The sequence below is a fragment of the Arabidopsis lyrata genome, assembly GCF_000004255.2.
Source record: "Arabidopsis lyrata subsp. lyrata unplaced genomic scaffold ARALYscaffold_6, whole genome shotgun sequence".
Lineage (NCBI taxonomy): Eukaryota > Viridiplantae > Streptophyta > Magnoliopsida > Brassicales > Brassicaceae > Arabidopsis > Arabidopsis lyrata.
In genome coordinates this window covers 1665028-1678913 of record NW_003302550.1, presented here as the reverse complement: position 1 = coordinate 1678913, position 13886 = coordinate 1665028, and the positions used below count along the sequence as shown (strand labels likewise).

Sequence of the window (13886 nt, the reverse complement as noted above, 5' to 3'; positions counted from 1 at the left end):
TGTAAAAAAAACCTTAAAAAATAGTTTAAGTGTTAAATTTACTTGCGTGAAAAACGGTTGGACGAATAACACCTCTTACGGACTCATCGGATGGGACGGGATGCTTAGCCCGGTTTGTTTTCAATTGCATTGAAATTTAACACTTAGTTTTTTTTTTAAACAAAAATAATTTGTATAGTAAAAAAATAGTTTAAAGAAATTAGTTTACATAATAGAAATATTTGTAAAAAAAATCTTAAAAAATAGTCTAAGTGTTAAATTTACTTGCGTGAAAAGCGGTTGGACTAATAACACCTCTTACGAACCCGTCGGATGGGACGGGATGCTTAGCACGGTTTGTTTTCAATTGCATTGAAATTTAACACTTAGTTTTTAAAAAAAAACAAAAATATTTCGGTTAATCAAAAAAATTTAGTTAAAAATCGAAAAAATTTAGTTTTTTAAAAAATCCTTTGGTATCTTATTATATAAAATAAAATAAAAATATAATGTATAAATATAATAATATATATACGTAGTAAAAAAATAGGTTATTTTAGTGTTTTATTTTAAATATAATTGAAAAATTGGAACAAGTAGTGGAAGAAATAACTTACAGCGCATGGGTTGACGATAGTGTTGTATAACTTGGAATAACCTAAATTTGAATAAGACGAAAAAGGGGAAAGGATTAATTAATGGTTGAGGGATGAATAATAATACTAATAAACTTAGGAATAGGAGAAAACAAAGAAAAGCAGAGAGAATTTTGAGATTACTTACAGATCAAGAAAGAAAAGCAGAGAGGATTTTGAGAGATTGTGACTAGTCGAACGGTTGATGAATGGCTTTGCTCACTGTCGGTGTGACTCTGCGGCTGTGACCTAATCCCCGACGATTGAGACTTGTTCTCTCCGGTGACTTGACGACGCTGCTGCCTCACCACCACGGCCACGGCCACTAACGAGAGATGGATATGGATTAGAAATCAATCGACAAAATCCCAGTAAAAAGCAAACGAAACTCGTTTTGGATCACACACTAACTTACTCAGTAAAAATCAAATCGATCATAGCTTTAGAAAAGATGATACCACAGACTTGTTCATGTATGTTTTTGCTATCGTCGCCATTAGAACACTCTCTCTTTTTATTTTGGTCTGTGATAAGATTTTGATTTCTCGAGGAAGAACTAAAATACTCAACATCTCTTCTTATTTATAAAAAGAGGCTGAAAAAGGAAATTCAGAAGAAAAAAAAAAGGAAATATATTTGTTAGCAGAAAAAAGGAAATTTCTTTAGTTATTATATATCCGTTATCAGAAAATTAAAAAGGAAATCACTCAATGAAAAAAAAAGGAAAGGTTTGTTACGAAACTTTAATTACGTTTTATAACAACGACATCGTTTGGAGGATTCATAGCAACGACGTCGTTAGAAGGATGGTGATGATGTCATCTGATTAGAATGATTAGGTTTCATTGACAGAGGAGTCAACGTGAGAACCTCTGTGTCAATTGGAGGTTTTTGGTTGGAGGATAATTTGCTCGCATTTGATTTGGTGCGTAACAGATTAGGTTTGAGTGCTTCATTGGTGACAATACATCCTCTGCTTTTGGGAATTTGATTGTGAAGAAACCAAAGAAAGAGAAAATTGCCGCTTTCAAAGAAAACCAAAGGTAGAGCCGCTTCATTGGTGACTTGAGAGTTTTCTACTTGGTTTATTTGAAAGTTAAAATAACTACATAATTGCTTTCAAAAAAATCATAAACTTATGTACCATTTTTTTAGCTTATCTTATTGTTGATATGTTTTTTAGCTAATTTAGATTAATTTTGTTAACATAAATACCTAACTTACTTCTTTCTCTTTTTTTTCTTTGCAGGAAAAATATAGAAGTGGGTCTCACAATCAACTTATTTCTCTAAAAATAAATAATTTAAAGCGTGCGTTTGTTGTTGACATCAAAAAGTGTTCATCTCTGGGTACGACTTCTTAATTTATAATATTATTAAATTGTTTTTATTTAAATTAACTGAGTAAATTGTCTATTTCAAAGCTTCGTCTCTACCCCTTTAAAATTTCCTAATTTCAGTCCACAAAACGTGATCATCATTAAACTGTATCATAAAGTTTTATTTGTGTAGGGGTCCAATTGTTCTAAAGCAAATATGCTGGTTCGTGTTTAAAGTATTGTTTGAAAAACTCCAAGTACAATAGTTTACTTTTTCTAATTTTTATTGAAAATGAATCATTAACATTTGTACGTGTAAAGTGAGTTTTTCCGGATTTTCAATATATTTCTACAAAAATGAACACATCAATATAAATAAACATATATGCAACCTAAAACACAATCGAAATATAGAATGTACGTGTTATTACTTATCAGTTTTTGTTATAACAATTACTTACTTAGTTAACCCTTAAAAACATCTAAGAAATACCCATCACATAAGAATATATTTATAATTTTTCACGCTGGATTGAAATGTAATTTTGTTTTCCATTACAAGAGAAGTAAAAAGCAAAAAGGGATCATGGGAGCATGAGTTAGTGTAGGGACTATTAACTTCAAGGCAAATGACATATGGTTAGGACTTAGGAGCTAAATCTTTATGAATTAGGACATACCTAACTTTTCTTCTTCTTACCACTTACTTAAACACCTATAAGTATTATCCTTCATGAACAACATTAAAAACCTTATCTTTCACATGGATTGGACAAAATAATATAGATTAGCTATAAGATTTCTAATTAGTTAGCACTAATTAAAAATAAAACCTTTATCAATTTTCTGAGTACAGACAGTGCCGGCTCAACAGTATTATAGGCCCTTAGAATTTTTTTTTTTTGTGTTCTTTGTGTTATATAAAAAAATTGTATGATATTTTTATTAAAAAGTTAATTATTAAAACTAAAAACAATAATAAAAAAATTTATAGGCCCTTTTAAATTTTATTTTTATGTTGTAATTTAAAATTTTAATACTTTTATAAAAAAGAAAAATTAAAATGGGCCCCTTAATTATTTGAGCACGGGATTGGACCCTTGGCCGTCGTACGATTCGCCCCTATTTGAGCCGCACTTAGTACAGAACAATTTCATATGACAGAAGATTGGTCGAAATTATTTGTATAGACAATTAGTGCGAGATGCATATTAAAGTCATACTTGTGAGTTTGTGATCAAGATTTAAAGAGCCTCTAGACTCTATTATAGATATGAATCCTTGCTACTGGCTGCAATTTAAAGAACATTGTGGAAACAAAATTATTTGAAAATCTAGTCAAAACGTATTGATAAGATAGCTGACAAAAGTTTTGCCCACAAAAAAAAAAAAAAGATAATATAATTATTACTTTTGACTTTATAATAGAAAAGAAAAACAAACTAGTAATAAATTCAGCCATAAAAATCCAACTTTACTCAAAAAATAAATGGCCGTTTTTACTGGTTATAAAAATTATTGTGTTTATCCATAAATGCCATAAATATTGACTTATTCCTCAAAATACGATATATTAAACCGGATAATCTTATAAATCTCAACAATAATAAAGACAATTAATAAAAGTAAACTACTTGAAAATTGTAGTTTTCACATAGATACCAAAAAAGAAGGTCATCGACTCATCACACAAGAAATCAGCTAATTTTGGTTTTGAGTTAATTATATTTCTCAAGAATAGGAATTATATAAAACGATATCATATGTAATTAAAAACTAAATAACCAAATAAGACTTTATAGCATACAAAGACGTATGCTACATCCTCTGTTTCACCTGCTCTCAAAATTCATTTTTCTGTAGTATTATTAAATAAATAATAAAAACAATTTGTCAAACATAATCTTAAAATATTAATTGTATTATTTAATTATTTTAATCAACAATTCTATATTACCGGCTTTCTCATTCTCTCTCTATAAGGGTTGACTCTTAAAGAAACCAAACCCAGAGATTCTCCTTCTCTCTACTCTTCTCTCTCTTTTCTCACTTTCTTTCTTCAAATTTCAAATATTTTGCGTCTGAATCACACCGCGTCCACCAAATCCTCCATGCCCATCTCTTAAAATCCGATTCTTTCCTCCGCAAATCTCGATTACTCCAATACCCTTTTCTCTAAGATTCGTCCTTATCCCAAATCTTTAGGCTTTGTTAGCCACTTGTGAATTGTATGGTGGTCAAAATGAAACAGATCATGCGTTGGCCACCGTGGCCTCCGCTCTTCGCCGTCAAATTCGACGTGATCGTCGTTGTTCACAAGATGGATGGTTTGTTGGATTCCGATTGTGATGGCGATGATAGTACTGATCAGAGTCAGCGAGGAGGGACTATAAGGAAGAGACCTGTTGTTGAGATCAAGTGGAAAGGACCTAAATCGGTTACTCTCAAACGCTCCGTCGTACGGAATTTCACCGAAGAAGGTGGATTTCGCGGCGATGGCGTCGTTGAATGGAACGAAGAGTTCAAGAGGGTTTGCGAATTCTCTGTTTACAAGGAAGGATCGTTTCTTCCATGGATCGTTTCTTTAACCGTCTTGAGTGTTAGTCTCTCTCCCTCTCTCATCTTCTTTGAAATCGTTGACTTTGATGTCTGAATGATTAGGGTCCGTATAAAGCTTGTATCTTTGCTTAGGTCCTCTGTAGTTTAGCTCCAATGTAAAATTAGGGATTTTTTGGAACATATATTTAGATTTTGTGTATGGGTTTTGTTATATAGGGACTGAATCAAGGATCGAAGGAGAAAGTTCGTAGCTTTGGAAAGGCATCACTGAACATTGCAGAACACTTTTCATTGATGAAAGAAGATGATGTTCAAGTCAAAGTGCCTCTGACGAATTGTGGCTCATCATCTGTTCGAAGTCCATGTCTTCATGTGCGTTAGTTGTTTCCTTATAAGATAGTTCTCTGTGTTTATCATTGTTTCATTTCTCTAACCATTTGTAATATCTGTTTCGTGTTGCAGATATCACTTCAGTTTTCTCCTAAAGAATCATTGCCTGAAAGACAGAGATCTGCTCTTCCTGTTCTATGGTCTCCTCTTTCCGCAGAGGCTGAGAAAGCTGAGTCTGTTGTTAAAGTAGGCCTGAGAAAGATGAAAACCTTCAACAGTTGCATGTCTAATACTCAGGCATCGGAAAAGGAGACTGAGAAAGATGGAAGCAGCGGAAGCGGAAGTGAAGGCAAAAGTCCGGAGAGAAATCTTGATTCTGACTCTACTTATCCTTTTGATACTGATTCTCTAGATGAAGGTGATGCTGCGGATGAATTAGAAGAGAACAAAGAGAATGAAAGTAGCTTAGCTGATCCAGTTAATTACAAAACACTTCGATCTGCTAATTGGGCTAGAGGCTCATTTCATACTGATACAAACCCCGAATACGAGGATTTGATATATTACAGCCACCGCAGTCCATTAACAGAGACCGGACATTACGGTGATGAGGTTTCAAATGATGTAGTAAGCTTGGAGCAGGCTAAAGGACAAATGTCTAAGAAGAGAATGTTATCTTGGAAGAAGAGAAAACTCAGTTTTAGATCTCCTAAACAGAAAGGCGAACCTCTTCTTAAAAAGGATTGTCTTGAAGAAGGAGGTGATGATATCGATTTTGACCGCAGACAACTAAGTTCATCCGATGAGTCTAACTCTGATGTAAGTACATCGACTACGTTTATTTATAGTTCTCGGTTTTCATAATATATTGTTTTTTAACTCTTGGTTGATTCTCTTGCAGTGGTATAGGTCTGATGATGCAATCATGAAACCATTATCCCAGTTTGGAGATGATGATTTCGTTGTTGGTAGTTGGGAAACCAAAGAAATTATAAGCCGTGATGGGCTGATGAAACTCACGGCTCGAGTATTTCTCGCATCAATTGATCAGAGAAGCGAGAGAGCTGCTGGAGAAAGCGCCTGCACAGCCCTAGTTGCAGTGATGGCACATTGGTTAGGATCCAACCGAGACATAATCCCAACAAGGTCAGAGTTTGACAGTCTTATCAGAGAAGGATCATCCGAATGGAGAAATATGTGCGAAAACGAGGAATACCGGGAACGGTTTCCAGACAAACATTTCGATCTCGAGACGGTTCTCCAGGCAAAAGTCAGACCCATCTGTGTAGTCCCTGAGAAATCATTCATCGGGTTTTTCCATCCAGAGAAATCAGAGGAAGAAGACGCTAGTCTAGATTTTCTCAAAGGTGTAATGTCCTTTGACAGTATCTGGGAAGAGATCATGAAGCAAGAACCAGAAGAGTCGGCATGTGAACCTGTGATCTACATTGTAAGCTGGAATGACCATTTCTTCGTACTCCTCGTGAACCATGATGCTTATTACATCATAGACACGCTTGGAGAGAGGCTCTATGAGTGTTGCAACCAAGCGTATGTCTTGAAATTTGACAAAGATGCAGAGATCCAAAGATTACCATCTGTCGTCAAAGACAACAAAGCCGACATGGGAAACCAGAAACAAGGTGGTAAGACCAAGTCTGAGCAACCGGAAAGATCAAAAGAGTCAGATGAACAAGAAGTAGTAGTGTGTAGAGGTAAAGAATCATGTAGAGAGTATATAAAGAGCTTTCTGGCCGCGATTCCGATACAGCAAGTTAAAGCTGATATGAAGAAAGGACTAGTTTCGTCTTTGCATCACCGTCTTCAAATAGAGCTTCACTACACAAAACACCTTGATGACCACCAAGCCAATCTGCTTGAATCCTGTGCAACCAAAGAAACTGTGTCTGAAGCTGCAGTGTCTGTGACAGTGGCTTGGTCATTGGCGAGCCAATTCAGCAATAGTGGTGGGTTTGGTTGCGAAATGGCTGAGCTTTTGGGGGTAAAAGTTTAAGAGAATTGTATAGAGAAAAGGAGTTTCCCTTTGTGTGAATTTTGATGTTTATAACATGATAACCGTCTTGCTGTTTTTCTGGCTAATTTGATGCTCATAATGTCTTCTTCTGTGGAGAGAGACTTTTCCTCCTCTCCTAGACACCAATAATTTGTATTTAGGAAATTTACCAGAGTTATTATAAGTATTTAATAAAATCGGTAATTGTATTTTTCAAAAGATATTGGCTCCAAAGCCATAAATCTACCTAGACATCCATCTAAATAAAATTATAAATTTTAATTTATATAAAATAATCATTCAATACAAATTTATATTTATTTGTAGCTGGTATCACAGCTACAATGTTCCTTGTCTGTCATTGAAAAGTTATCAAAGGTCATGTGAAAAATAGATGATGTATTATATTATAGGAATGTATATAGTAATTAAAACCTAGCCATATAATTCACATGATAATGGGCCGAGTTTTGAAAATTTTACAAAAAGGGTAATTTTGTAGGAAGAGAGGGACAGAGTGGGACAGATCTCGAACTTTCAGATTCGGGGAGATTAAGCTATTGAACTTCCATTTCGTGGAGAAATAAGTATTTAACTTCCTTTTCATAGACATATAGACCGAGGTCAAAGAATGGGTTTTATCTGGCGTGATAAGCATACTTCTCATGCAAATAGATCTCTTTTTTTCGAAAAAAGTTTAATCGACTTCTTCTTCTTCTTCGGCTTGTGTCTGTAGCTTAGCATCATCATCTGATTATAGCGTTTGAAGGAGAAAGATGAAGAGAATCTTTGGTGCGAAGAATAACAAAGAGCCTCCACCTTCTATTCAGGATGCCTCTGATCGGGTTCCTCCTCTTTCTCTCTCGTTTCTTTCAGTTTCATTGTAGAGAAGGATTGGTATAGGGTTCTTCGAGAGCCGTTGTTTTCTGTGTTTGGAGTTTAGATGGGTGAGATTGATCATAGATGATGAACTTTGATTGATTGATTGATTCTAGCTTTTGGTGTTCTCAGATCAATAAAAGAGGAGATTCAGTGGAAGATAAAGTTAAGAGGCTTGATGCTGAGCTCTGCAAATACAAAGATCAGATCAAAAGGACTAGACCTGGTCCTGCTCAAGAAGCTATCAAAGCTCGTGCTATCAGAGTTCTCAAGCAAAAGAAGATGTGAGACTTTCTTTCAATGGACATTGGATCATATGGGTTTAATACCAACTCTTACCACTTTTGCTTAGGTACGAAGGACAACGTGACATGCTCTATAATCAGACTTTTAACCTTGATCAAGTTTCATTTGCTGCTGAAAGCCTCAAAGATGCTCAACAAACTGTATGTACCCATAATAAGTTTGTTTCTTATCTTCTTCCTAGAAATTTTGATGTGTTTTTTTATATATGAATCATATGATTCTTCATGTACATGAATGAATGTGCAGATGACTGCGCTAAAATCTGCTAACAAGGAGTTGAAAGGAATGATGAAAACCGTCAAGATTCAAGATATAGATGTATGTCAGACTGACTACCTTGGTTCTTCCTATTCAAGCTTCTCTTGTAGATAATGTTTTGATCAACTTGTATAACCCAGAATTTGCAAGATGATATGATGGACTTAATGGATGAGAGTTCTGAAATTCATGAGACACTGGGTAGGAGCTATAATGTTCCTGATGACATTGATGAAGATGACCTCTTGGGCGGTTAATTCTTGCTCTGTCTTTAGGACTAGTATATTTCCCTGTGTTTCCTCTTACACTTTTTAATGGGTTTGTGCATTCAGAGCTTGATGCTCTTGAAGCTGACATGGAAAACGAGACTGAAGCAGACGGAGTGCCTTCCTATCTCCAACCCGATAAGGAACCGGATCTTAATGATGAACTGAACTTGCCTCCAGCACCAATGGGGCATACAGGAGCTCCACCCGGACGAGCTCAGGTGAGTTTCCACTAATTTATTTCTCTTTTGTTTTATTTGTTCTACCACATAAAAGACATGTTGAATTCATTTATGAGCTTTAGAGGTAAGTAAGTTAGCAAAGTTTGAGAATTCAGATGATAAACCTCTAAAAACAAATGCCCTCCTATGACAAACTTATCTTTAGTTACGAGGCTGGTCTAGTCTTTATTCCCACATTTTGCTTGATTACTAAATGAGTGATGATGGCTTTTTGCATATTTTTCTTACTCGGTAACTACCGAATATTATACTCTGTACTTCGAACTTTTTATGTATGTCTGATGAGATATTTATGATGGTGTAATGATGAACAGGCTGAGGATGAATGGGGATTACCAGCGGTACCACGTGCATCACTTCGGGGCTAAATCCCATTTACACACCTCTTTGTGTGCATAAACATTCATCTCCAGCGACTTCTATTCGTGAAAACTACTAGTATGCTTTTATATCCTTATAACAGATGTAATACGTTTTTTGCATAGCAGTTTCATTAACCTTTGAATCCTCAGATTTGGCCTGTATTGGATTATTTTATAAGGAAATCTAATCGGGTATCTACACATGTCTACAGCATCGCCTGTGTAAGATATGTTAGTGAGAAGTGAAGTTTTTGAGTTTGTTGAGAAGTCCAAATTATTTATTATAATACTCAAATGCATACATTTTAGTAATATTATTAGATCCCACAAGAATTTCCTCCAGGTCCACCATATGAGAACAATATATCTTTCTTTCCATCTTTTAAGCCATAACATTCCATCTTTTCATCAACAAAAAAAAAAAAAAAAAAAAGGTAATATAAAATCTAACATGGTGTGTAACAGATACACTGTATCTTTTACCATTTTTTAATTATCTATGAAGGATAAAAGGTCCGAAAATTGGTTATTGGAGTATAAAAGGCATAATTGTATTTGATATTTAGGCCTTCAATGTTTACAAGTTTTTAAGTGGTTTCTGGTTTTTAGATTTTGGTTTTAAAATTTTTAGTATTTGGTTTTTTTGCTATAAATATAAAAAAAAACATAAAAAAAAAAAATCAAACATAATCTCGTCGAATAAGGAAGATTTTCTACAAAAAACCTCAAAATTATGGTTTTTAGTTTTTCTTTGAAACTTGGAGAAACCACTCAAAAACTAGTTATCCTAAATTTTAGGGAATCTAATTTTTTAAAATATTGAATGGTGAAAATTAAAAAACCAAAAAATCACTTAAAACTAGTAACCATTCAAAGCTTAAGTTACAAAAAAATATTTATTGCTATAAAAGTATATCTTTAGTCTTAGTAAAATTATGCCTTTTTTTAATGTCAACATCCAATTTAACATACTAACATATGTATTACCTTATCAAGGTCGAAACAAAAAGTAATAGTACGTTTCTAATTTTTCTCTTGGGAAAATGACAGTGTGTCGAACTAACATTCTACAACTTTTTCATTAAGAATGTGAAACTTCTGTATATAAATAATTAAGCGAAAATGCATTGTCTAAAGAACAATCAAACATTCAAAATGACCAACGCTACAAAACCAGATTTCCCCAAATCCTGACTCTCACTCTCCCATTTTCATTTTCATGCCGCTATCTTTTTTCTCATTTTCGTTGGAGCAGCTGTTTGCTACTGTCTTGAACGCCGGAACGAAACAAAACCCCGAGTTGAGCCAGTCTCGGCCTCCAGCATTCAACTTACCAATTTGGCCTAGTATGTTATTATGTGTGTGAGATATAGCTATATATATATATATATATATATATATATATACGTGTAAAGTTGTGTGACCTAGTATATTTTTGTATTAAACTACAAATTTTTTTTGAATATTTCTATAAATAAAATATAATATTTGCACATAGTTTAAATAACACCTAGTATAAGAAAATGTTTTTGCACAACTTTGTCCGTATAAGAAAATATTTTAAGAAAATCGATAAATACGAAATAAGCAAATTTTTGTCCGATTTAATCGAGTCTTTTTTTTTGGAGAAAATTTGGGGCGTCTAAACCCGTTTACTAGACGTTTAATCCGTCTAATAGTTGTTTTTTCATATTGGTACTAGGTGCTCTTAAACCATTTTCTTAATCATTGGTAACAGTAAATAAGCAAATTATAAGGAAAAGCAAGAAAAAATATGATAAAAATAAAAATTTATATAAGAAAAAAGAAAGCAAAATATAAGCAAGAAAAATTATGACAAAAAGAAAAATTATATATTTTTATAGTAGTTACCAGGCCCGGCCCAAGTTAAATTGCTGCCTAAAGCAAACAAAATTTTTGGTCCATAGTTATATATAATTAAAACAAAATTTATAAACATAGTACACTAAAAGGACTCAAACTCAGCAACTTTGATGAGAGAGTGGAGGTATTAACGACTGTACCACAATAAATGTTTGTAAAATGATGCCCCTAAATTCTTTTATAGACATTTGATGCCTAAAGCCCATGCTTTACAGGCTTTAGCCTTAGGCCGGCCTTGGTAGTTACATAAAACGCAAAGAGAGCCAAGAATATGAAGAGGGGAGAGTGAGTGTCGTCAGAGGACTTGGGGAAATCAGGTTTAGTAGGGATAGCCATTTAGATTGTTTTTGAATGTTCTTTAGAATCTGGATTGATTATTTATATACTGAACCTGTACTAGAATGTTAGTCGAAATGTCATTTTCCCAGGAGGAAAGCTGCGATAAGGTTAGTACCTGACATTAATCATAAGTGAAAAGGATTCACCCTTTTCTCGTCTGGCAAGAGATTTCCTATGAACTATGCATTTTCGCTTAATTATGTATTTTCGCTTATTTGTATAGAAATTGATAAGCTTTGGTCCCTTATAGAGTAGTATTCTTTATCGGCTAATGTTGCATTCATGTTTCATTCGGCTGCATCAAGTCCATTCATGTTTTGTCTGTGGATCCTACATATATATACAAAACACAATGCTGTATGTTAGATCTCTGTGGTTGGATGATCTAGTATTCTAGTTATTGGTGTTATATGCACACAAGTAAAACATTATACAAACACCTAGAACATTGTATCTGGTAGTAACCAACACGAGGTTTACAGAACCTAATAAACCTACCATTAAAGCTAACACAAACTCTTGAAACAGAATGAAACGTTTCCCTTCATTGGCTCAGTTAGTTTACAGAGATTGGACTTCTAACTCGCTGCATCAGATTCTGAGAGTTGACCCAAGTCAACTCGCTCCCCTCCTCTGTTTTTCTTCCTCAGTACAAACCATACTCTATAGCTCAGCGTCTGATCCACGAGTTTGAACACAGGTCTCTTAGGAGCTTTGACCTTCACTAAGAGCAACTCCAATGGGGAGTTGTCTCCATGAAGTTCTCTCAATTTTTTAATTATAAATTTGTTGAAAATTTGAGATGAGAACTTTTGAATTTTTTTTTAATTTTTCATACTCCAATGGTAGGTTCTCTAGTGAGGTTTTCTTAAGAAAAAAAAAATTATTAGAAATATTATTTCATAAAACTTAATAACTATTACAATTCATAAAAATATTAAACATACATTATTTCAAACATTTTTAAAAAGATATGCAAGAAAATTTTCATACTCAAATGTTGTTTGTGTTGTAATAATATAAGAAGAACAATAATAAGAAGAATGCAAGTGTTTTGTGGTTTTGTTGTAATAATAGAAGAAGAAGAACAACAATAAGAAGAACAATTGTTCGGTGGTGAAATAATAAGCATTGTCTTGTAATATATAGCAATGTTGGTTCACAATCACAAATAAGAGAACAAATAATATATAGCAATTTATGTGGTTCACAATCACAAATACAAATTCATAGTCTCGTGGTGTCTACACATAAAATACAAAACTACATGAGTCATACACACATCTGCAGTGAGGTCCTGCTCGAGCTGCCCGAGATCTCTTAGACCTTGTTCCATGATAGTTTTGTTAATTGTTCTAGCAATCTGCAGTGAAATCAATACTTACTTTATTAACATTATCACGTCAAACTAATCAACTTGCACAATAGGAATAATTTATCAAACTTTCTTCCATGGTTTATTTTAGAAGCTTAAAACTGACCTCTACATGTAGAGAAAGCTTGTCAATTTGCTCACTGTACTGAGGCAAAGTGTGAACCATCTTCTGCAAGTCTTTTGATGAAAGGTCACCAAAGTCTCTGCATACAAGAAATAAAAAAATTAATCAGCAAAGTTCTAGTGGATCACTTGAAACATGAAATTAAGACAAAACTGGTAACTACTTTGAACTGTGTTTCAATTGCGCAGCTTTGTTCTTCGACACGAAGTTTGTCATCTTTTCATGCAATCTTTCACCTCCAATTCCATTCAAATGACAAAACCAAACTATAATTTTTTTCCCCGAAACTATGAACCCTAAATCTAACTATCTATGACAAATTCGTCAACAATTATGGAAAATTTTCAAACACAAAGCCTCCAAATTGATTATTAAACACCATTTTGTCGCTAAAAACAAAAAACCCTAACTTACAAATCAAAACCCTAATTTGGATCAAGAACCACAAAATAAAACGAATTAAGTCATGATACACAGGGGAAAGGGGCTAGATTCATACCTGGAACAAGAAGTTGGACCATCCTTCAACGAATCCTTCTTCTCCATCGCCAATCTACGATTCGATTTGACTCCATTCGCCGATGGTCTTAACCGTCTATCCAACTCATGATTCCGACGGCTGGTAAGTCTCACATACCACAAAATCGGCGTCGATTCATCGGAAAATCACGAAATCCGACGGTTGTTCATCACTTCCTTGGAATCGCATTCGCGAGAGAGACAGAGAGAGAAAGTCGTGTTTGGAAGATTTGGTCGAGAGAGAGAAATAACAAAAAAAATGAGTTTTTTTTTTGCTTTTGTTAAAATGATTCCTCCAATCAATCAGCGACACGTGTCCGTCTCTCTCACAATCTCAAAACCCTCTTAAGAGAGGCGATTCTCTCTTGTTTAACCACTTTAGAATTATTTTTAATCAAATTATAGAAGAGAACTCATCAAAAAAATTGAGAGAACCTACCTTTGGAGATGCTTAAGTATATCGAGTTAGGACTCCCAAGTCCCAACACTTGCATGTA

At 34.1% G+C, this 13886-nt stretch overlaps 3 protein-coding genes and 1 long non-coding RNA gene across 6 annotated transcripts; 2 read left to right on the top strand and 2 right to left on the bottom strand.

Moving 5' to 3' along the window:
* Positions 1 to 523: 523 nt before the first annotated feature.
* On the bottom strand, positions 524 to 1147 carry LOC110227113. Its single transcript, XR_002330916.1, has 3 exons — positions 1030 to 1147; positions 763 to 939; positions 524 to 637 (listed from the first exon to the last, which is right to left on the bottom strand). It is a non-coding gene; the product is annotated as an uncharacterized LOC110227113 (long non-coding RNA).
* Positions 1148 to 3898: 2751 nt separating this feature from the next.
* LOC9309240 lies at positions 3899 to 7022 on the top strand. The gene is made up of 4 exons (XM_021020272.1): positions 3899 to 4531; positions 4708 to 4863; positions 4954 to 5640; positions 5723 to 7022. The coding sequence occupies exons 1-4, from the start codon at positions 4163 to 4165 to the stop codon at positions 6833 to 6835; spliced, it is 2325 nt and encodes a 774-aa protein (XP_020875931.1). The 5' UTR covers positions 3899 to 4162; the 3' UTR covers positions 6836 to 7022.
* A 472-nt stretch (positions 7023 to 7494) lies between these two features.
* LOC9307189 (charged multivesicular body protein 5) lies at positions 7495 to 9406 on the top strand. 2 transcript variants are annotated; one of them, XM_021020373.1, is made up of 7 exons: positions 7495 to 7680; positions 7847 to 7998; positions 8067 to 8160; positions 8267 to 8338; positions 8419 to 8479; positions 8611 to 8765; positions 9101 to 9406. In XM_021020373.1, exons 1-7 carry the CDS (start codon positions 7612 to 7614, stop codon positions 9152 to 9154), a joined length of 657 nt encoding a protein of 218 aa, XP_020876032.1. In that variant the 5' UTR covers positions 7495 to 7611; the 3' UTR covers positions 9155 to 9406. The 2 variants fall into 2 exon arrangements, with proteins under 2 accessions (XP_020876032.1, XP_002873171.1); XM_002873125.2 differs by having other exon boundaries at positions 7560 to 7680; positions 8419 to 8530.
* A 3055-nt stretch (positions 9407 to 12461) lies between these two features.
* On the bottom strand, positions 12462 to 13835 carry LOC9307188 (protein transport Sec1b). 2 transcript variants are annotated; one of them, XM_021020400.1, is made up of 3 exons: positions 13370 to 13835; positions 12853 to 12949; positions 12462 to 12734 (listed from the first exon to the last, which is right to left on the bottom strand). In XM_021020400.1, exons 1-3 carry the CDS (start codon positions 13414 to 13416, stop codon positions 12585 to 12587), a joined length of 294 nt encoding a protein of 97 aa, XP_020876059.1. In that variant the 5' UTR covers positions 13417 to 13835; the 3' UTR covers positions 12462 to 12584. The 2 variants fall into 2 exon arrangements, with proteins under 2 accessions (XP_020876059.1, XP_020876058.1); XM_021020399.1 differs by lacking the exon at positions 13370 to 13835 and adding an exon at positions 13034 to 13160.
* Between the last annotated feature and the right edge of the window lie 51 nt (positions 13836 to 13886).

What these genes read in the sequence shown, in the direction of transcription:
- LOC9307189 (XM_002873125.2), top strand. Translation starts at nt 7,612, where the DNA reads ATGAAGAGAATCTTTGGTGCGAAGAATAACAAAGAGCCTCCACCTTCT. An exon ending in TTCAGGATGCCTCTGATCGG is followed by an intron (nt 7,681 to 7,846) that starts GTTCCTCCTCTT and finishes TGGTGTTCTCAG; the next exon opens with ATCAATAAAAGAGGAGATTC. An exon ending in TGAAGATGACCTCTTGGGCG is followed by an intron (nt 8,531 to 8,610) that starts GTTAATTCTTGC and finishes TTGTGCATTCAG; the next exon opens with AGCTTGATGCTCTTGAAGCT.
- LOC9307188 (XM_021020399.1), bottom strand. Translation starts at nt 13,086, where the DNA reads ATGACAAACTTCGTGTCGAAGAACAAAGCTGCGCAATTGAAACACAGT. An exon ending in CAATTGAAACACAGTTCAAA is followed by an intron (nt 12,950 to 13,033) that starts GTAGTTACCAGT and finishes TCTTGTATGCAG; the next exon opens with AGACTTTGGTGACCTTTCAT. An exon ending in AGCTTTCTCTACATGTAGAG is followed by an intron (nt 12,735 to 12,852) that starts GTCAGTTTTAAG and finishes ATTTCACTGCAG; the next exon opens with ATTGCTAGAACAATTAACAA.
- LOC9309240 (XM_021020272.1), top strand. Translation starts at nt 4,163, where the DNA reads ATGGTGGTCAAAATGAAACAGATCATGCGTTGGCCACCGTGGCCTCCG. An exon ending in TTTCTTTAACCGTCTTGAGT is followed by an intron (nt 4,532 to 4,707) that starts GTTAGTCTCTCT and finishes TTTGTTATATAG; the next exon opens with GGACTGAATCAAGGATCGAA. An exon ending in TTCGAAGTCCATGTCTTCAT is followed by an intron (nt 4,864 to 4,953) that starts GTGCGTTAGTTG and finishes TTCGTGTTGCAG; the next exon opens with ATATCACTTCAGTTTTCTCC.